The sequence below is a fragment of the Pan troglodytes genome, chromosome 9 (assembly GCF_028858775.2).
Source record: "Pan troglodytes isolate AG18354 chromosome 9, NHGRI_mPanTro3-v2.0_pri, whole genome shotgun sequence".
In the NCBI taxonomy this organism is placed as follows: Eukaryota; Metazoa; Chordata; class Mammalia; order Primates; family Hominidae; genus Pan; species Pan troglodytes.
In genome coordinates this window covers 62,047,501-62,069,926 of record NC_072407.2, presented here as the reverse complement: position 1 = coordinate 62,069,926, position 22,426 = coordinate 62,047,501, and the positions used below count along the sequence as shown (strand labels likewise).

Genomic DNA, 22,426 nt, shown 5'->3' with positions numbered 1-22,426 from the left:
TTTAAAATAAAGTAATTTTTAAAAGAAAAATGCCTTCAGGTAGAATTAGTTGAATTATTATTTATTTTATTATTTTTTTTAGACAGAGTTTCGCTCTTGTTGCCCAGGCTGGAGTGCAATGGTGTGATCTCGGCTCATCGCAACCTCCGCCTCCTGGGTTCAAGTGATTCTCCTGCCTTGGCCTCCTGAGTAGCTGGGATTACAGGCATGCACCACCATGCCCAGCTAATTTTGTATTTTTAGTAGAGGTGGGGTTTCTCCATGTTGGCCAGGCTGGTCTTGAACTCTTAACCTCAGGTGATCCACCCACCTTGGCCTCCTAAAGCGCTGGGATTACAGGCGTGAGCCACCACGCCCAGCCAGGTGAATTATTTTAACAATGTCTTCCTCATTTCTCCTGTGTTTTCTTCACAATCATCCTAGCTTCCTCTCCTTCACCAGTGACACTGCTTCACAGTCAGAGATTGAACCCTCTTCCAACATACTGCTTTCTGCTATTGATACTCGATGCTCAGGTTCAACTCTGCCCTGGTCTTCATTAACTGGGTGTAACACATGACCCTCATGAGTGGACAGAAATGGATTCTATCCCTTGGGTCTGTGTCTCATCTTTAAAGCTAAGTTAGAAAATATACACACCTACTGTGTACCCACAAAAATTAAAAATATAATAACAATAATAATAATAATAATAATAATAATAAAGCTAAATTAGAGAACCTGGGAGGCATGTTACCCTTCCAGGATCCCTGGTGCTGTTAATTGTCAGATCTGTTTATAGCCTATACAAGCTATGTGAAATTGAAGGATACTGGTTTAAGGTGAGAAATATGCAAAATGTCAGAATTGCATACTAGCAATTAGCACTACTAGCATTTATTTCTAACAGACAGAGCCTAGTTTCTCCCAGCCAGAGGTCTTAAAGTATAATGTAGGCCGGACGCAGTGGCTCACGCCTGTAATCCCAGCACATTGGGAGGCTGAGGCAGGTGGATCACTAGGTCAGGAGATCGAGACTATCCTGGCCAACATGGTGAAACCCCGTCTCTACTAAAAATGCAAAAATTAGCAAGGTGTGGTGGCATGCGCCTGTAGTGCCAGCTACTCGGGAGGCTAAGGCAGGAGAATCGCTTGAATCTGGGAGGCAGAGGCTGCAGTGAGCCGAGAATGCACCACTGCACTCCAGCCTGGGAAACAGAGCTAGACTCTGTCTCAAAAAAAAAAAAAAAGTATAATGTAGTAAGTAACATTGCTGTCTGATATAAATGCCTTTAATCTCAGAAGTAGACATGAAATAACACTCCCTTAGGGTTCCACTAACATCGGCCCTTGAAACCTAGTTCTGAGGACAGGCGTGGTGGCTCATGCCTGTAATCCCAGTACTTTGGGAGGCCAAGGCAGGCAGATAACTGAGGTTAAGAGTTTGAGACCAGCCTGGCCAACATGGCGAAACCCCATCTCTACTAAAAATACAAAAATTAGCTGGGCATATTGGCAGGCAATTGTAATCCCAGCTACTCAGGAGGCTGAGGCAGGAGAATCACTTGAACCCGGGAGGCAGAGGTTGCAGTGAGCTGAGATCACACCATTGTACCCCAGCCTGGGCAACACAGCCAGACTCCATCTCAGAAAAACATAAAAATAAAAATAAAAATAAGAAACCTAATTGGCCACACTTGCCTTACAAGAAGCTCCTACAGCTTGAGACTATTACAGAACCTGAACTGAGTCTGAAGAGAGAAACTTCCTTTTGCTGCCACAGCAAAGAATAATCACCACAAATAAACCTCACTTATGTCCAGAGAGAGTCTAGGTGCTTTGATACCAAAATATTAGGCACAGGAGAAACAAGGAAATAAATGAACACATCATCCCAGTCAATAGTTAACCAAGGACTGTCAAAATATCCCTGTTAAGAAATGTATGGCCTGTGTGGTTCCTGTTCTGGGAATTATTTACTAACTGCAACAATTGTGTCACGATCAATCTTGCAGCAGCCCTGGTTGTAAATGGTAATTTATAATACAAGGAAGTGAGTGGTTAAAGAGCTGGCAGGCCAAGGGTGTGTGGATCATCTCAGGACGATCAGGAGCAGGCTCTGGAATGCAAAGTCAGCACCATACTGTACTTATAATCCTGTATTAGATTCTTATTGTTGCTGTAACAGATTACCACTAATTTTGTTATTTAAGACAAATTTATCATCTCACAGTTCTGGAAGTCAGAGTCTCACTGGGCTAAAATCAAGGTGTCGAAGGAGCTGTGTTCCTTCTAGAGGTGGCACCAGTAAACCAAGTTCTTTCCCTACTTTGTATGGGTCACAAAGAAGGAACATGCAATTGGACAAAAGCAATTGGGTCATATTCACTGGCCAGGGAATGGAGAAGGGGAGCTCTCGCTCTAAAGGCGCATTCTCCTTAAGCAATGGGAAGCAGGGAAATTTTCAAGAGTTAGACATGGGGCAGGGAGGTATGTAAGCAGGCCGAGGGTGGAGTTCCAAACACGCAGGCGCAGTCCCCAGACATACTTCTTCATACCTCGCATGTACACAAAATGGCAGCAATTTTCTTTTAAGGGAGAGGAATCTAGTATTATAATGATATGTTAATGATCTAAAAGTAACTAGGGGTTGCCGGTTCTGGTTTGCACCGGTCTGGTGCAGGTCTTATCTTCCTCTGGTATTTGGCAAGGGATCATGAAGCTCCTGAAGCATCCTGGGCCATCTGGAGCTCTTTAAGCAGTGGCATCTATAGATAAAAAGGCTAAGGGGACATCCCATTACTGGGTATATACCCAAAGGACTATAAATCATGGTGCTATAAAGACACATGCACACATATGTTTATTGTGGCACTATTCACAATAGCAAAGACTTGGAACCAACCCAAGTGTCCAATAATGATAGACTGGATTAAGAAAATGTGGCACATATACACCATGGAATACTATGCAGCCATAAAAAATGATGAGTTCATGTCCTTTGTAGGCACATGGATGAAATTGGAAATCATCATTCTCAGTAAACTATTGCAAGGACAAAAAAACCAAACACCGCATGTTCTCACTCATAGATGGGAATTGAACAATGAGAACACATGGACACAGGAAGGGGAACATCACACTCTGGGGACTGTTGTGGGGTGGGGGGAGGGGGGAGGGATAGCATTAGGAGATATACCTAATGCTAAATGATGAGTTAACGGGTGCAGCATGCCAGCATGGCACATGTATACACATGTAACTAACCTGCACATTGTGCACATGTACCCTAAAACTTAAAGTATAATTAAAAAAAAAAAAGAAAAAAAAGGAACAGGGACAATCTTAAAAAAAAAAAAAAAAAAAGGCTAAGGGAAAACAACAGTTTAAGAAAATAAGAAGCCCTCCCAGCTATTTCTGTAGGGCTCCCCTAGTAACAGAGCTTGTGAAGAAGAATCCATTTCCTTGCCTTTTCCAGCTTCTGGAGGCTGCCCACGTTGCATGGCTCATGGCCCCTGTCCACCTACAAAGCCAGCAATTGCATCATTCTGACTTCTGCCTCTAACATCACATTTGCTTTTCTGATTCTAACGCTCTTGCCTTCCTCTGCCACTAACAAGGACCTCCGTGATGACATTGAGCCCACCCAGATGATCCAAGCTAACCTTCCTCTCTTAAAGTCAGCTCATTAGCCACCTTAATTCCATGTGCATCTTTAATTCTTCCTGGCCATATAACCCACGTAACATGTTCACAAGTTCCAGGGATTAGGGCATGGGCATTTGGCGGTGTGTGGGCAGTGCCATTATTCTGCCTCCTACTCCTTCACACAGCATGCAAGGCTGTCCACCAAGTAGATGCCAACTGTCTTTCCAGCCTCATCTTCCACCATGTACCATGTATTGGATATATATTGCTGCATAACAAGTGACTTTAAAACTTAGGGGCCTAAGACAACATTTATTATCCCACAGTTTCTGTGGGTCAGGAGTCCAGGGAGGGTTTACATGGGTCCTCTGGCTTAGGAGGGTCTCTCCCAGGGCTGCAATCAAGATGTCAGCTGGGGCTGCCTTCATCTCAAAGCTCACTGGGGAAGGGTTCTTTTCTCCCTGAATATCGGCTGGAGGCTACTCTCAGGGGCCATATGTGGGCTTCTCCATGAGGCAGCTCACACTTGGCAGCTGCCTTCATGAGAGCAGGAAGGGCAAGAGAGAGAAGGCAAGCAAGAGGGAAATCGGTCTTTTGCAACCACATCCCATCACCTTTGCTGCATTATATTCATTATAATAGAATGTGGCCCCAGGCCAGCCCACACTCTAGGGAAGAGGACTACACAAGGCATGAATACCGGGAGGTGAAAACACAGGGCCATGTTAGAAGTTGTCCAGCACACCCCAGTATGTACCCTGTGCTCTCATCTCACAAAACTCACCCATGTTTCCCAAGGGGGAAAAAATGCTTTATTACCCATGTCTTACATTTGCTCATTAATTCACTCATTCAAAAAGTATTTTATTTCTACTGTGAGCTAGGTAGTGTTGTAAGGGCTAAGGATAGAGCAGTGAGCCAAAGAGACAAAGCCCCTCCCTCGTGGAGCAGACATTCTAGTAGGGAGATAAACAAACGATAAACAACCACACACTTAGTGCAACAGAGGGCATGAGTTATAGCAGGCGAGGGGCATGAGGGGTGTCAGTGGAGGTGAGGATGTAGGATCTTATGTAGGGTGGCCTGGGAAGGCGTCTCTAAAAGCTTACCTCTGAGCAGAGACATGAAGGATGTGAGGAAGCCACCATAAGGCTATTTAAAAGAAGAGGGTCCTGGGCTGAGGGGACATCATGTGCAAAGGTAGCTGATGTGTTCAAGGGGCACAAGAAGTTCTGTGTGATGGGAGCAGTGTGAGCAAAGGGGAAAACGCCTGGAGCTGAGGTCAGAAAGGAAACCGGGAGCCAGATCTTCTAAGGTCTTATAGGTCATGAAAAGGGCTTTGACTTTTATGCTAAGATGGGCGCCACTGGAGAATATCCCCTTAAAATGAGCTACTTTACATGCAGGAAAAAAAAAAAAAAGCTCCTTTCTTTATAATTTCAAGATACCATTTTCAGTTCTCCCTTATAAAGAAGTATAATTTGCATTATAATGTAGCTACACATCTGAAACATGTGTTCTTAATGGATCTCACATTTTCTAATTACTTACTTTAAAAGATAATATCTGAAAGCTTTGGGTGTTTGAGATGGCTTTTATCTCCAGATAAGGAAAGAGAAATCAAACAAAACCATTTCTGGGAAACCGAGGTCCATTTCTTGCCTAAAGTCAAACAACTTCAAAGAGTCTAGGCTAGAATCCAGGTCCAGGTAGACATCATTAATTTCACAAAGCCAGATGTCACCTGGCAGATCCCTGCCTGAGAGCCTAAAAGGACATGTTGTAAAGCAGGTGTCTAGGATCATAAAATGAGCTGATGCCTATGAATGGCCTAAATCCCAGTGAAGTAGTTACTAAAAAGCAGCCTGGTAACTGATTGGATACAATAAGGGCTAGAAGAAGTCTTGTTGATACTAGCACATTATCCAAACTTCCCGATGTCTGACCCAGGCCTTTGGTAAAGGACATTTTCTCAACATTGCCTTCACTGCATACCCAGCCCCAGGTTTCTCATTTGACTGTGCAACCTAGAAGTCACCTTCAGACACCTTGGAGGGTCTATAGTCGGTAAACTTAGATAAGCAAATGAAAATTTACTTACTTGTATCAGGAAAGGAGAGGTCAGCACAGGGGCAGTTAGGAGAGGCTGGGTTGGGGACAGATTATTTAACAAAGGGAAGCACATATAAGAGAAGGTAAAGAAATATTCCACTTGCAAATCGCGGTACCTGTGGATGAGAGACATAGACGAGAGAGTGAGATGGCCTGGTTTGCCCTCTACCTCCTGAGCCTTCTCTGGGCTACAGCTGGGACTAGTACCCAGACCCGGAGTTCATGCTGTGAGTATGATGTTTTTCCAAGGAGGTCAGGGAAGCAGTTGCCCTGGGGAAGGGGCTGTGACCTCTGACACTGAGTGGTTGAAAATAGCAATCACTATAGGAATTCCAAAATGGGTAAGTCTGAGTGTGATTGTGTGCTGTTCATCCTTCCTGACTTAATAGCATAAGTTCTTTGAGAGCCAAGTCTATACGTTTTTTATTAAGAGAGATGGGGCCAGGTGCAGTGGCTCACACCTGTAATCCCAGCACTCTGGGAGACTGAAGCAGGAGGATTGCTTGAGCCCAAGAGTTCAAGACCAGCCTGGGCAACATGGTGAGACTCCAACTCTACAAAAAAAAAAATAAATAAAAATAAAAAATTAGCTGGGCGCAGTGGCATGCACCTGTGGTCCCAGCTACTCAGAAAGCTGAGGTAGGAGAATCGCTTGAGCCCAGGAGGTCGAGGCTGCAGTGAGCTATAATCACACCACTGCACTCCAGCCTAGATGACACAGCAGCACCCTGTCTCAAAAAATCAATAAATAAAAATAATAGAGATGGAAGTACTACTGCAGGAATAATGGTTGATGGTACAAAGACAGACAATCAGTGGCTATTGTGACCAGACACCACTACATACTAGTGAGAGATTTTGGTACTCACTGAGGATAAATTATATCCCAAATCTTTAATACTCTTCATGAAAGAGTAAGGAAAAAAATGAATGCAAGGAAATCAGTGATTTCCAGGAAAGTGATAGAAACTATGAGAAATGTCATGAGCCATATTGCTTGAAGTTACTAAATTTAAAAATCACTTTCTTAAGGATATGGATTATCTGAGAAGATGTAGAAACTAATTGTCCTCAAAAGTAAAATCTCACCATTTTCTCCATTTCTCTTTAGTGACTTAGGACACTAATGCTAATCAAGTGTTCTCCTAAAAGGCATCAAAGATGGCCAGGCGAGGTGGCTCACGCCTGTAATCCCAGCACTTTGGGAGGCCAAGAAGGGTGGATTACCTGAGGTCAGAAATTCGAGACTACCCTGGCCAACATGGTGAAACCCCATCTCTACTAAAAATACAAAAATTAGCCTGGCGTGGTGGTGCACACCTGTAATCCCAGCTACTCAGGAAGCTGAGGCAGGAGAATCACTTGAACCTGGGAGGCAGAGGTTGCAGTGAGCCGAGATCGTGCCATTGCACTCTAGCCTGGGCAACAAGAGTAACACTGTCTCAAAAAAAAAAAAAAAAAAGAAAGAAAAAGCATCAAAGACACGGGGATAATGTTTTTGAGAAGAAATGAGGGTTAGAAGGTGAGTAAATGGCTTTCCTCTTCTCAGCCGTTCCCTCAATACAGGAGCCCTTGGTCAATGGAATACAAGTACTCATGGAGAACTCGGTGACTTCATCAGCCTACCCAAACCCCAGCATCCTGATTGCCATGAATCTGGCCGGAGCCTACAACTTGAAGGCCCAGAAGCTCCTGACTTACCAGCTCATGTCCAGCGACACCAACGGTGAGACATCTGAGCCGCTCGCACTCTCCCTGAATCTCACACATCACATACCACCTCCAGATTCCAACTCAGCGTCCTTCCCACCCCAGTGCTGCCTCTGACTGTAAATAAACTACCCAAACACCTTTCCTTACATACCTGGAAGGTACCTGGAAAGAAACATGTGTGAAGTCAGAGCATTCATGGAGGAGGTCAGTAAAGCAGGGAGAGCTCTGGACTAGACGTCGAAAGAGCAGCCTTCTGGTTCTGGCTCTGCCACATCATAACTCTGGGATCTGAGACAAGTCACTGGATACTGCTCAGCCTCACCTTGCAGATGATTGTAATAACAATAACCCTACTACTACTAATAGCAATGATAATAATAATAAAATCTCTGTTCTGCCTATCTCCCAGGAGCTGCCTGCAGGCTCAAGTTAGATAAAGTTTAAATTATTTTGCAACTGTAAATGTCTGTATATAAATCTATGTGAGTATTTTGCTGCTTTTCTAATCAAATACCAGGGATTCTCAAATACCAAATACTAGAGTCATCAAGTTACACAGAGGCCACTAGATTAAATATTCCCTTACGTATTCTTCCATATTTTTTTCTTTGGAAAGACAGATCAAAGAACTGCTCATATTATTAAAAAGTCAAAATGCTCTAGATAAAAAGCAGAGAACTCATCACTGGCTCCTGGAGAGCTGTCCCCTGAGGATGTCTCTCTCTAACTGTTGTGTTCTCTTCTCTGCAGATCTAACCATTGGGCAGCTCGGCCTCACCATCATGGCCCTCACCTCCTCCTGCCGAGACCCTGGGGATAAAGTATCCATTCTACAAAGACAAATGGAGAACTGGGCACCTTCCAGTAAGACCTGACTGGAAGGGAGAAAAGAGTCAGGCACATGGTTTTTCCTAAGAATTTTAAACCCAGAAAGGAAAAGGGTGGGGGTGGAGAGAAAGGAAAGTTAGGGAAGAGACAACGTATCCTTCACTCTGGTCCTTCTGATAATCCAGACCAGAAAGATTCATTTCCAATCCAAAATGAACTAGAAAAGGTCATGATCCCAAGGACACAAGCTTGTCCAGCCATCACCTGTCTAAAGACACAGAGTCATCCCTTTTATTCTTTGCAGATGCCTGATGACATTCTTTTGAAAAACACTGAAGTTGCTCTTTGCCTATGCTGTGTCTCTCTTCGGGGGCAGGTTTTCTAGCAATTTCCTTTTCAAAGGCTTGGCTTTTCCTTCTTTGCAAATATCCTCATCGTGGTGACTGTGAGTCTGATGAAGGTTCTCTATCCCCTTCGGAGGCCCCAACGCTGAAGCATCAGCCTTCTATGGGCCCAGTCTAGCGATCTTGGCACTGTGCCAGAAGAACTCTGAGGCGACCTTGCCGATAGCCGTCCGCTTTGCCAAGACCCTGCTGGCCAACTCCTCTCCCTTCAATGTAGGTGAGTAGGTCACCACTACCCCGAGCTGGGAACATCAGAGGCATCGTGAACTGAATGGTGGAGCTGGCAGGGAAGTGACAAAGGAGAGCATCCCATGGAGGAGGAGCTAAGGATGTGAACGTGCCTGTGGATGGGAGATATTTACCAGATGTTTGTTGGGCAGGTGAATTGAGGAGTAAGTGAAGGAAGAGGGGGTAGTATTATGTAGAAACAAGGACAATTGATAATACTTGATATGTCTGGCAGCTACAGAATCTCCGCTGGGAACAATAGTAATGTCATTCAAGTCAGAAGTTCTTCCCAAATTAAATATGAATGTCTTGCTTCAGTTCTCCTCTGCATCCTCTCTTTAATCACTACTGATGCTCCCACACTCCATTCTTTTCGATGCTTCTCCTCATTACATCCAAATATCCTCTCTCCATTAAACAGCTACTCTGGGAACCCTAACTCGTGATATTTCCCTTCATGGCAACTCGGGGACCACCTTGCGTCTTTGTTCTGCAAGCATATGGCTGCTTGTGAATAGAAGCTTTTCCCTCTACAACATCATGTCCTCCTTCTGTCCCCTTCTATGGATAATGATCCTTCTCTGTGGGGGCCACTGTCACAGCCCGCATTCATGATCACCTTTTCTCCTCTGCCAACTCTCTAAGCAATAGTATTATCTCAGGTTTTCACTCCCTTACGCATGCCCCATCAGCAACCTCTCTTGTTTCAGTTTCTGTCAGACAAACAGGTGAACCACTGCTCTAGGATCCTCCCTGGGGGTTAAGAACAGACTGGTCTCCCTTTCACATCTGGGACCTCACACATTTCTGGGGCATCTCTGCCTCCAAAAATTTGGACTTATTTACTTCTGGTTGTCAGTAACACTAGCACCCTTAATGAAGTTATGCAACTTTCAAATGGAGATTTGGCCCTGCTGCTTTGTTGCTTACTTAATTTTTCTGAGCCTCCATTTTTTGTCTCTTAAATGGAGATGATTACAGGTACTATTTCACAGGTTGTTCTGAGGAGCAAATAAAATCATGGAGCCAGAATATAATAAGCACACAATAAATGTTAGCTGTTCATATTGCTGTGATGGTGACTATGGTGATCTTATACCCTCTGTCATTCACAGACACAGGAGCAATGGCAACCTTGGCTCTGACCTGTATGTACAACAAGATCCCTGTAGGTTCAGAGGAAGGTTACAGATCCCTGTTTGGTCAGGTACTAAAGGATATTGTGGAGAAAATCAGCATGAAGATCAAAGATAATGGCATCATTGGAGACATCTACAGTACTGGCCTCGCCATGCAGGTAAACACGTGCTGGATGCTCTTGGTTGGGTTCCTGCCAATAAGCCTGGATTGCAGAATCAAGAGGCCAGGCTTCTACTAACATCTCTGTGAAAGTCCAGCTAGTATGACCTGAGATATATTCTTTGTGGTGCCTGGGCCTCAGTTTCTCTACTGGTAAAATGCAGGTAAGTGTTAATTCCTCCCTACCTCCTATGTAAAGTGTGAAAACAAATCTATATGAACTCGTTTCTCTTCCTTGGGAAAAAAAATGAAACAAATAAATCAAGAAATATATTAATTTATTATTAATAATGATCAGTTTATTTGTAATAGTTACAGACTATACAATTTTGATGTATAAATAATAAGAATATTAAAGCAGGCCCTCTAAAAATATACAATTTTCTGATGCAATCTTACCAGCCAAGTGTTCTTTTTCAGTGTTTTACCTTGATCTAAAAATAGCAAGTTTATACTCAAAATGATTAAGGAAAATAACCTAAAGTTGACCCAGCCTCACAAAAACCCATAGTAAACGGTAAAGCAGATCTATCTGTCAGCCAAGTCCATATTCAATTCTGTGCTTTCACAGCATGCATTCCCAGGCTTGGATTCTGTAAGATGTGTTTGGTATTCATAGTTCCAAATCCAACAACCCACCCTACCCTAGTTGATTAGGGCAGCAGCCTCCATAGAAGACAGATGCACCAATGGTAGTGGGCAGAAATAACCAACTAGAATCAGAAACTAGCAACCATCTGTGGCTGAATCCTCTAATCCCAACTAAGAAGTTTGAGCTCCAGTGTCTCAAAATGTCCTATGGGGATTAATAGGACCAGGGACTCTTCAACTCAGAAAGCCCACTAAAGGGAGAATCATGGAATGGTGATGCCAGCCCTAAACCTAACATAGTTGCGGACTATTAGAAAGAAATTGTCTCCTGGGGAAAACAATGGAGACTAGTATTGAGATTTCATACATTAAAAATTAGAAAAGGATATAAGCAGCCTAAGAATTGGTTCATGTTAAACATAAGAGCAAAAAAAAAAAAAAAAATTTCCACTTCAATGGACCACATATAGAAGTGACTAATAAAAATAGAGTTCACTTCTATGTCACAGTCAAGGAGACTTTGTCATAGAACAAAACCCTGTTTTTTCCATGGCTGAATTTTACAAGAGCATTCCCAGTGCTCTGGTCTAGAAGTTTTTGGAAAGAAAAAGGCAGTCTGGAAGAGATATAAAAGATGGTTTGGGGATTTTTTTTTTTTATGTGTGACTCTCTAAAAATAACCTTACTTCAATTTATCACCAGACAGTGAAGTGTTTACTTTTGCTAACTTGGTTTGTGAATTCTGTTTGGATTTTATCACCTGCCAAGTACACTTTGATAAGCTGTACCTGGGAATTAAAGCTTTTCCTATCAAAAGGCAGGACCTTGTCTACATCCAAATACCACAGGCCATGTGGATTTCTTGTCAGAATACATAATCTCTCCCTACCCTTTTTACTGCCTCTATCTGGAACTTATTTAGGCATCCTGAAATCTGGAATCAATAGGTGTCTAATATATAATATTTTCCTAATCTAAAATATTCTGATATAGAAAATCAAAGGGCTCTGGAACTATCACAATTTAGGTTTGACTCCCAGACCTGCCACCATCTCAGACAAATATTGAATTTCCCCAGATTTTATTTTCCCCATAATAATAAGGTTGCAATTAGGTTAAATAAAATGTGGTATGCAAAAAAATGCATGCATAATGTAATGCTTAACAATTCTTCAAGATCTGTCTCAGCAGAGCAGTGATGCTAGTAAAGTTCCTTTTCAGCCTTTGTTCACCTTCTTCCAAGATGTCAGTACACTTCCAGTGGCCCAGGCCACACTCTTCCCTACCCAAAGACGCTCATGAGGCATTTCCTCTGTTCCAGAACTTCTCATCTTTCTTCCATGAATATCCTATTGCTTTCAAGTTTCCTCTGATAGGCGCTTATCTTGAAAAGGGATCTGATAGGCCAGGCGTGATGGCTCACACCTGTAATCCCAGCACTTTGGGAGGACGAGGCGGGCGGATCACTTGGGGTCAGGAGTTCAAGACCAGCCTGGCCAATATGGTGAAACCCCATCTCTACTAAAAATACAAAAATTAGCCTGGTGTGCTGGCAGGCACCTATAATCCCAGCTGCTCAGGAGGCTGAGGCAGGAGAATCACTTGAACCCAGGAGACGGAGGTTGCAGTGAGCCAAGATTGCACCAATGCACTCCAGCCTGGGCGTCACAGCGAGACTCCATCTCAAAAAAAAAAAAAAAAAAAGAAAGAAAGAAAAGAAAAGAGAACTGATAAACTTCTTGATGGAAAGTTATTAATGACGTCTAACCACTTAATGTGTTATCCTCTCTAGAGTGTTGGCATTGGTGATGTGTAATCCCAATGAATATACCTTGCTTAGTGAAATTTGGGAGGTGCATATGACAAGTGGACAAGATATTGTTGCTGAGGAGCACCCACCTGATGGCCCTTAAACCAACTGCCTTGTAAAGTGGCCTCTGTCCAGAGCCATGCTTCATAGATGCTGAGGTTCAGTGATGGTTGTCCCTGTCACAACTGCCCAGTTGTGCATACTGACCCTAGCTGAGACAGCCATTTCTGACTCCTCTCTCTCTCTTCTCCCATTTCCTATTCCAAGCTTCAGGTGAACCAGTCATTAACAATCTCAGCCTATTAACATGCTCTGGTGGCCATAATCGCACTGTAAAGGAAGGGAGGTGGTAATGACAGCTTCCACATCACACATCACACATCACGAAATGCTTTTATACATTAGCCCCTTGGAACCGCAAATGACTCCCCCAACAATAGACAGAAGTTATTATTTCTATTTTATTCATGCGATAGATAACACAGCAAAATAGGTGAATGGCTGAATGGCTTGGTGTATTACTCAAGACTCATTTTGCGAGTAACAGAAACCCAAATCCTTTTAGCTCAAGAAAAAAATGAGGATTTACTATTCACATACACTGGGAAGTCTAGGGCTGAATTAGGTGGTTTCAGGAATAACCAGAATAAAGGGCTCAAATCATGATATCAGGAGCCACTCTTTTTTCATTGTCCAGCCCTGATTTTCCTCATTCTTTCCTGCTGCAGGGCTTCTTCAAAGTGGCTGAGAAAGATGGTCACTAGCAGCTTACTGTTTACTTGCATGGTCCCAGTTGAATAACCTTAGCAGGAAAAAAAAAATCTTTGGGTGTCCCAATGTCTGTATGTCAGGGAATGATTCTGATTAGTACATGTGTCCACCAATCACTGTCATCAAGGGGATGGTGACCACCATCAGCCCAGCCCAGGTCATGAGTCCATCCTGGGCCAGGGTTGTGGAGCCTCTGAGAGTCCTGACACAAGCACAAAGTGAAGGAAAAGTCCATCAAAGAGGGCACATGGCAACATGAAACAAGGGGTCTACTCCGTTTATGTGGCTAGACTGTCCTAGGCTAAAGCTCCCTCTGGAGCCCAGCTCTCACCCTCATTCTACATTCAAGAGTCGTTCGTAAATATGACTGCCTAATAGTGTTCCCTGGATCTGATCATTGCACAGTTCTGTGTCTGCTGTCTGACAGACACTGTGCTAAGTGGTGGGGACATAGCATTGAAGACAAATGTGTTCCAAACCTTACATAGCATTGGCTTTGCATTCTGGGTGACTACGTGATCACAATGATTAGTGATCAAGTTTATCTCTTAAGACATGTAAGAGCCAACTCTCAGCTATGCCTAATTACTCTTTCTCTCTCTTTCTGTCTTCCTTCCCAGGCTCTCTCTGTAACACCTGAGCCACCTAAAAAGGAATGGAACTGCAAGAAGACTATGGATATGATACTCAATGAGATTAAGCAGGGGAAATTCCACAACCCCATGTCCATTGCTCAAATCCTCCCTTCCCTGAAAGGCAAGACATACCTAGATGTGCCCCAGGTCACTTGTAGTCCTGGTAAGACATCCACCTCTCCTTATGTCATAAAGCAGCAACTTATGCCAGAAATGACATGTGGATCAATGTTAAGTGGCATATAGGCTTGTAATGTCCATTATTCCCATGTGGGCAGAGTACATCTGACTCCCAGTCCTTAAGAGTGTGTGCTAGCACACAGACATACCTTCCTGCACTCAGAACTCAGCCCCATATCTACTTCATTCAGCATATATTTACCTAGCTCCTACTATGTGCAAAGCATTTTGTGGGATACTAGAGGTAGAAGAAGCTCCATGGTCCCAGCTATCAAACAACATATAGCTTCATTCATTCATTTCACAAATGTACCATCAAACACTATGCATATCTTATCATATCTGCCTTTCGCAAAGTCAGAAGACAGATGTGTAAACAAAAACTACAATATTTGGGACAATCGAGCAAGTATTAAATAGAAGTTAAAGCCACACACAGTGCAAATGCCAAAAAGAAAAATAGTGACCAGTTGTTGATTTTGTTTGGGAGGCTTCAGAGAAGAACAGAATTCATATTTAAATCGAGCCTTAAAGATCTAAATATGAAAGCTCGATGCACGCAATATATCAATGAGATGGAGTGGAAACCTAGCATGCCACTTTTTAATTAAAAATATCTTTATTTTATCCAATTATGCATATAATTGAAAGAAACTAAAAATTCAAACATTACAGAAATATGCATTTGGAAAGTGGAGGTCTTGCATAAAAACTTATTACTCCAGAGATTACTAGCGTTTGGTATGGATTCCTCAAACTCTTTTTTTTTAATAAAATGCTAACACAAAGCATCATTCCTCTTGCATTGCATGAACTTCCTAAGACAAGAAGCAATTAATAAGTTTCTCATCTATCTCAATGCAGAATGTGGAGCCCAAAATCAAGCAAACTGATCCCACTCCTACCAAAAACTACCACATTCACTCAACCCCTTAGGCTGCTTCCCAGTGATGTCCCAACCTTAACAAGGTGGCCATGGAGTTTTTGCCGGAATTCTATGCTAGTTGTCCAAGTACTTTGTTAAATGGTATGAAACTCACTACTTTCTCAAAATGTCTTCTGGGGTGAGTTGCCAATAACAGAGATTTTGCACCTATGATACAAACCCCATAATCTTTGACAAATGTGGCCTCTTTGCCCTTCACAGATCATGAGGTACAACCAACTCTACCCAGCAACCCTGGCCCTGGCCCCACCTCCGCATCTAACATCACTGTCATATACACCATAAATAACCAGCTGAGGGGGGTTGAGCTGCTCTTCAACGAGACCATCAATGTTAGTGTGAAAAGTGGGTCAGTGTTACTTGTTGTCCTAGAGGAAGCACAGCGCAAAAATCCTATGTTCAAGTGAGTATTACAAATGTCATTCATCATTCTCTCAAGGCCTGATCTGAATTCCCATTTTTTATCCATCCTGTTTTCCTAATTTTTTTCCTTTTGATAACAGATTTTTATTTAACAGCCCTTGAGCAGCTTACAATCTAATAAATAGGTAAGGCTCTCATGAAAACTTAAATCATACAAGTCAATATATGATGAAGTTTTAAAAACAAAAATTCAGGGGCGATTCGAAAGTCCATTGCAGAGTAGAACAGGCAAAAGAGACTTTGTAGCTTTGAAACACAAAGAATAGGTACTATTTAGGAAGATGTGGGAAGAGGTAAATCCAGAAAAAGAAATGGCCAGAACAGGCCGGGCGTAGTGGCTCATGCCTGTAATCCCAGCACTTTGGGAGGCTGAGGCATGCGGATCATCTTAAGGAGTTTCACCAACATGGTGAAACCCCGTCTCTACTAAAAACACAAAGTTAGCCAGGCGTGGTGGCACATGCCTGTAATCCCATCTACTCGGGAGGCTGAGGCAGGAGAATCACTTGAACCTGGGAGATGGAGGTTGCGGTGAGCTGAGATCATGCCATTGCACTCCAGCCTGGGCAACAAGAGCAAAACTCCATCTCAAAAAAAAAAAAAAAAAAAAAAGGAAAAGAAATGGCCAGAACAAAGCATTTGCGATAAGACTGAGCAAGGAATTTGGGGCCAATGAATAGGCCAGGTGGACACACCAGGTTGGGTGACAGTGTAAAAGTCTTGAAATACCAGGTTCAGGAGACTGAACTTCATTTTGCAAGTTTTTGAGTAAGAAAATCCACTTGGTAAAATGTTGCTTAGGTCGTGAGAATGGGAGACAAGGCTAAAACATAGGACATGACTCCAATAATGGAGGTGTGAAGTGACGATGACTTCCTCTAGGATACACGGACCCACACCAAGGCTCTGTGACTGATGGGACATAGAGGTCAAGAGAAAGAAGCTTCAAAACTATTGATTAAAGGGTCAAGAAGAAAGAATATCTTTCAAAGAAAAGGATTAAATTCCTTAGATATGTTTAATGGTAGGCATTTGAAATAGGAACATTAGAAGGCTTTTGGCGGTATAGTCCAGGAACAGTGGCTCATGCCTGTAATTACAGCACTTTGGAAGCTGAGGCGGGTGGATCACTTGAGGGTAGGAGTTCGAGACCAGCCTGGCCAACATGGCGAAACCTCATCTCTACTAAAAATACAAAAATTAGCCAGGCGTGGTGGTGCGTGCCTGTGGTCCCAGCTACCCAGGAGGTTGAGACGGGAAGATTGCTTGAGCCTGGGAGGTGGAGGTTGCAGTGAGCCAAGATCATGCCACTGCACTCCAGCCTGGGAGACAGAGTGAGACTCTGTCTCAAAAAAAAAAAAACAAAAACAAAAAAAAAGGAAGGAAGGAAGGAATTGAGAGAGAGAGAGAAAGAAAGAAAGAGAAAGAAAGAGGAAGGAAGGAAGGAAGGAAGGAAGGAAGGAAGGAAGGAAGGAAGAAAGAAAGAAAGAAAGAAAGAAAGAAAGAAAGAAAGAAAGAAAGAAACAGAAAGGCAGGTGGAAGCATAGAGGAAGTACTAGGAAAAGAGGTCAGGACATGCAAAAAATAAATTGGACAGTCATCTCTTAGAGGTGATGACCTAAGTCAAGAACCCATGCAGTAGGTAGCAGATACATGCACCCAATAAAATCATAAGACATATTTAGTTATTCTCATTTTACAGATAGAACCCTTAGGCCCAAGGAAGTTAGTAATATTCCTAAGATCACATAACATGTAACTAATAGAGTTGAGAGCGGAACCCAGGTTGGACTGAATCTGATGCTCATGTTCTTTCCATGCCCCTCTCAAGGTAGGGGAAAATACAGAAATAAATTACAGAGGAGAAAATTAACTTTTAGGGCATGTTTATAGTTTGCAAAAAGAGGAAGCAGTAAAGAAACATGGAGAAGTCTAAGCTATAGGAGGAGAGGAAGAAAAATGCCAAGTCATGGAAAGGAAAAAAGCATCTTTGCTTTTTCAAAGAAAAGATGATCCAAATTCTTCAGGAAGATATCAAGAAGGAATACTGACAAAGGCTAAGGAATTGACAACTGAGTGATACCACGTGGGTATCTATTCCACCCAGTTCTGTTGAGCACATTGTGTCTGCTGCTTACTGCACGACTCCATAACTTCCCTAACTTCCATAGACAGGTCAGGATAAAAATTGCACTTCAAAACTATTTAATTTTTTTTTTTTTTTTTTGAGACAGAGTTTTGCTCTTGTCACCCAGGCTGGAATGCAATGGCGCGATCTCAGCTCACTGCAACCCCCACCTCCCGGGGTCAAGTGATTCTCCTACCTCAGCCTCCTGAGTAGCTGGGATTATAGGCACCCACCACCACGCCCTGCTAATTTTTGTATTTTCAGTAGAGATGGGGTTTCAGCATGTTGGCCAAGCTGGTCTTGAACTCCGGACCTCAGGTGATCCACCCACCTCATCCTCCCAAAGTGCTGGGATTACTGGCGTGAGCCACTGCGTCTGGCCCAAAAATATTTAATTTTAAAACCCTCTGAATATACCGTACTTTACTTCTCTGAAGTTAGCTTTAATTTTGCCTAATTTTTCTTTTTCTGATTATAAATGTATTAAATACATAGAGCAGAAATTTTGAGGAAAAAAGCATAAAGAAGAAAAATCATCTATAGTCCACACACAATATCACAATTGTTAATATTTTTTATAACTTTTGTAGGTTTTTTTCTATGCATATTACAAATAGGTGTGATCCATCATATACATGGGACAGACAGATATTTCATGTAAAATTTGTATCTCATATTTTCACTTAACGTTATTGCATAAGTAGTTTCCTGTGTTACTGAAAATTATTGACAAATATTTTCACGGCTTCCAAATATTTAATCTTGGATATTCATTCCATCACTCATATAATCATTTACCCATTTGGGGGAATTTACATTTTTTAAATTTGATTATTAATAGGTGTTTTCAAAATCCATTCATTTTCATTTCATTTCGTTCTAAGTGAAGTAATTTCATATTCATTAGTCATTTGCATGTTTGCTTTTTTAAAATTTATTTATTTATTTATTTATTTTGAGATCAGGTTATGAGACTGGCTAATTTTTGTATTTTTGTTAGAGACGGGGTTTCACTATATTGCCAAGGCTGGTCTCGAACTCCTGGGCTCAAGCAATCTGCCCTCTTCAGCCTCCCAAAGTGCTGGGATTGCAGGCATGAGCTGCCACACCTGGCCCATTTTCTCTTTTTTTTAAACTTAACTTTTATTTTAAGTTTGGGGTACATTTGCATGTTTGTTACATAGGTAAACTGTGTCATGGGGGTTTGTTGTACAGATTATTTCATCACCCAGGTATTAATTCTACTACCCATTAGTTATTTCTCCTGATCCTGTCCCTCCTCCCAACCTGTACCCTCTGATAGGCCCCTGTGTGTGTTGTTCCCCTCTGTGTATTCATGTGTTCTCATCATTTTGCTCCCACTTATAAGTAAGAACATGCAGTATTTGGTTTTCTGTTCCTGTGTTAGTTTGCTAAGGATAATGGCCTCCATCCATGTCCACTGCAGCACGATTCACAATAGCAAAGACATGGAATCAACCTAAATGCCCATCAATAGTAAACTGGTTAAAGCATTTTCTCATTTGATTTTATCTGATCATTTTATCAGATAAAATCATGCTCAAAAGAGAATATCATTTAAAATATCTGAAGCATTTATCTGAAGCATTTAAAGTGTCTCTATCCTGGCGGTTGGATTGCTTGAGCCCAGGATTTCGAGGCTGCCATAAGCTAGGATCTCACCACAAGCCTGGGTAACAAAGTCACAACTTGTCTCTAAAAAATTAATTAACTAATTAATTAATTGACTGTCTCTATCCCTTCATCTTACCGCTTATTCCCTGACCTAAAGTGAGATGTTAATCATATATAAACTTTTTTTTTAGATTTGAAACCACAATGACATCTTGGGGCCTTGTCGTCTCTTCTATCAACAATATCGCTGAAAATGTTAATCACAAGACATACTGGCAGTTTCTTAGTGGTGTAACACCTTTGAATGAAGGTGAGGGAAGAAAAGACATAGGCGTTATCTTCCATAGTCTGAAGGCTACATTCCTTAATTATTTTTTCATTTAATTTATTCATTCCTTCACTTAATTAATAATTATGAGATCATATGTGTATATACAATAATTCTATAAACAGTGATTGCTTATATATGTGTACACACATATATTTTGTATATATATATATATATATATAATCATTACATAGAGAAAGAGATTAATTCTGTAGGCAGCGATAATACTTTTTCACAGAGAAGGAAAGTAAGTCTTAAGAGACATTAAAGGGTCTTGTACAAGGCATGCATCTAGAATGTAAAAGTGGATAATCAAACCCAGGTTTCCAAACTCTAGGACAAATGTGCTTTGTACAAAAGTTTCACTCAAAATTTATGCTTCACCTTCTCTTTTAAAAAAATCTCCAGAGAGAGGAATGCCTGCATATGGATGTTGGTGCATGTTTCCCCTGAAAAAATTAGGAGAAAGTGGGAAGAATAAAACTCAGACTTCAGCAAAACCTTAACATTTGTTAAAGCTTTTGCACACATATTAAAATATTCCCCAATTTAAAGAGCATTGCTGTATGGTTTTAGTCTAAGCATGATGTTACCTAGTTAACCTGATGTTAACTGTCACCATGCAGAGACATGTAAAGGCAAATAAAGTCACAGTACAGCCAAGGCTATAGGTTGGTAAAGATGCTTCATTATCCAATATTACAGTGGAGGAGATGTTTTTCTTAGAGTCTATCATGTATTTAGCAAAATCTTGCCAGTCAGAATTTGTGGAGTTGTAGCAAAGCATATAATAAAGATCTTGGAGTCACAGATGACTTGGTTAGAAGCTCTTTCTCTTATTTAATAGCTGCATTATATTAGTAGTAAATCTGTGAGCCAGTTTCCACAGCTTTAAAATGGAAATTGCATTAATCATTTATTGGGTTATTGTAAGGATTGGAAATAATATACTTAGAATGATTAAGTACAATGTTTTTTGCATGGCATGTATTCAAAAATATTAATCATCATTATTATTATTAGTTTTCCCATCACCTTCATCCCAAGAAATGTCTCTATCAAAATATCCCATATACCCCATAAACATACACACCTACTATGTACCCACAAAAATTAAAAATTTTTTAAACACCCAGAATTTTTTTAAAAAAAAGAAAGTAATTCACTTTGGGAGGCCGAGGCGGGCGGATCAGGAGGTCAGGAGATCAAGACCATCCTGGCTAACATGGTGAAACCCCGTCTCTACTAAAAATACAAAAAAATTAGTCAGGCGTGGTGGCGGGTGCCTGTAGTCCCAGCTACTCGGGAGGCTGAGGCAGGAGAACGGCGTGAACCCAGGAGGCGAAGCTTGCAGTGAGCCGAGATTGCACCACTGCACTCCAGCTTGGGTGACAGAGCGAGACTCCGTCTCAAAAAAAAAAAAAAAAAAAAAAAAAAAAGAAAGTAATTGCCCCAGGAACTTAAATCAGGCATATTCTCATGTCTACAAATTACTTTTCTTCCCTGGGAGAAAGAATGGTAAAGGCCTCTGAGAAACAAAAATATCTGGGCCTGAAACTGTCATTCTTTCTGTTGCCAGCTACCTGAAAGGTAGCAGATATTGCCATCATCTATCTTTCCTGTTCTGAAAGACAAAAATTCTCAACCCACTGCTCTTTCTTATGTCTTACAAAATCTTCAAAAATGAACAGGAGGTTCTCCCTTGAATGCCCTAATTTTGGCCTAAATAAGCCATTTTAACAATAACCACCACTTATTGCACAATTATTCTGTGTCAGGTACTGTATTAGGTACCCAGCGGTCATTATTCCTAATTCTGAAAATAACTCTTCAGAGTAAATATTATTAATAAAATCTTGTATGTGAGGAAAAAGAGACTTGCGCATCTTAAAGGGTATACCCAAAGACTTACTCCATGAAGTGGTGACCAGAGACTGGAAACAAGAACTCCCTAAATCTCAGTTTCATGTTCTCTTCATAATCAAACTGCTTATTTCTCTCTAGGATGATTTTACTCCTTTAAAAACATCTAATGGGTTCACTGCATCTAGCTCACTGCATCCCTTGGGGGATGGAGGTGGTTACATGCACCACAGTCACCTCATGTTATTCTCTGCTTATTTCCAGGGGTTGCTGACTACATACCCTTCAACCACGAGCACATCACAGCCAATTTCACACAGTACTAAGGAAGAGGTGGGTTCAGCTTCTATCAAACACCTCCAAAGGATGGGTGAAATTTTTTCCACTTCATTTTAAATCTATGCAAAAAATGAATGCCTGTGATGCTACCATATTCCTGGTAAAAACATGGAAAACCACTATATAGAATAAAAATGCAAAGTTCACTGGAGTCTCAACATCTATGACTCATGAAAATAAAATTTTCATCTTCTCAACACAATGACTGCCAATCATCGTTTAAACCTAAGCTGAGGGGAAAAGGGAGAGTAGCTGTTTTTGGATATCATTCTGATTTCTTGATTAATTAAATAGCACACTCCCTATTTCTACAAATGATATATTTTTTAAATTTCATATTTTCTTATCATACCAAGCACTCCTTTTCAAATTGCCTAACGTAAATATGCCCACATATGTACATACATGTATACATGAAATGGCCAAACATTTCAACATATAAAACTCCCAGATTGTTCAAAACTTGGTAATTGATGTTATGTCTTAACTCTCTCCTTCCATTTCCAATTTTTTTGTTAAACTCATATTTAAAATATATATTTAGATCATTTAATATGTAGTTACTA

The 22,426-nt window shown here is 41.4% G+C and overlaps 1 protein-coding gene across 1 annotated transcript; it reads left to right on the top strand.

The window, feature by feature from the left end:
• The first annotated feature begins 5,841 nt into the window (after positions 1-5,841).
• CBLIF (cobalamin binding intrinsic factor) lies at positions 5,842-22,057 on the top strand. The gene is made up of 9 exons (XM_508453.7): positions 5,842-5,966; positions 7,289-7,465; positions 8,203-8,316; positions 8,761-8,901; positions 10,028-10,209; positions 14,004-14,181; positions 15,346-15,547; positions 19,522-19,640; positions 21,786-22,057. Exons 1-9 carry the CDS (start codon positions 5,888-5,890, stop codon positions 21,845-21,847), a joined length of 1,254 nt encoding a protein of 417 aa, XP_508453.3. The 5' UTR covers positions 5,842-5,887; the 3' UTR covers positions 21,848-22,057.
• Positions 22,058-22,426: the final 369 nt, after the last annotated feature.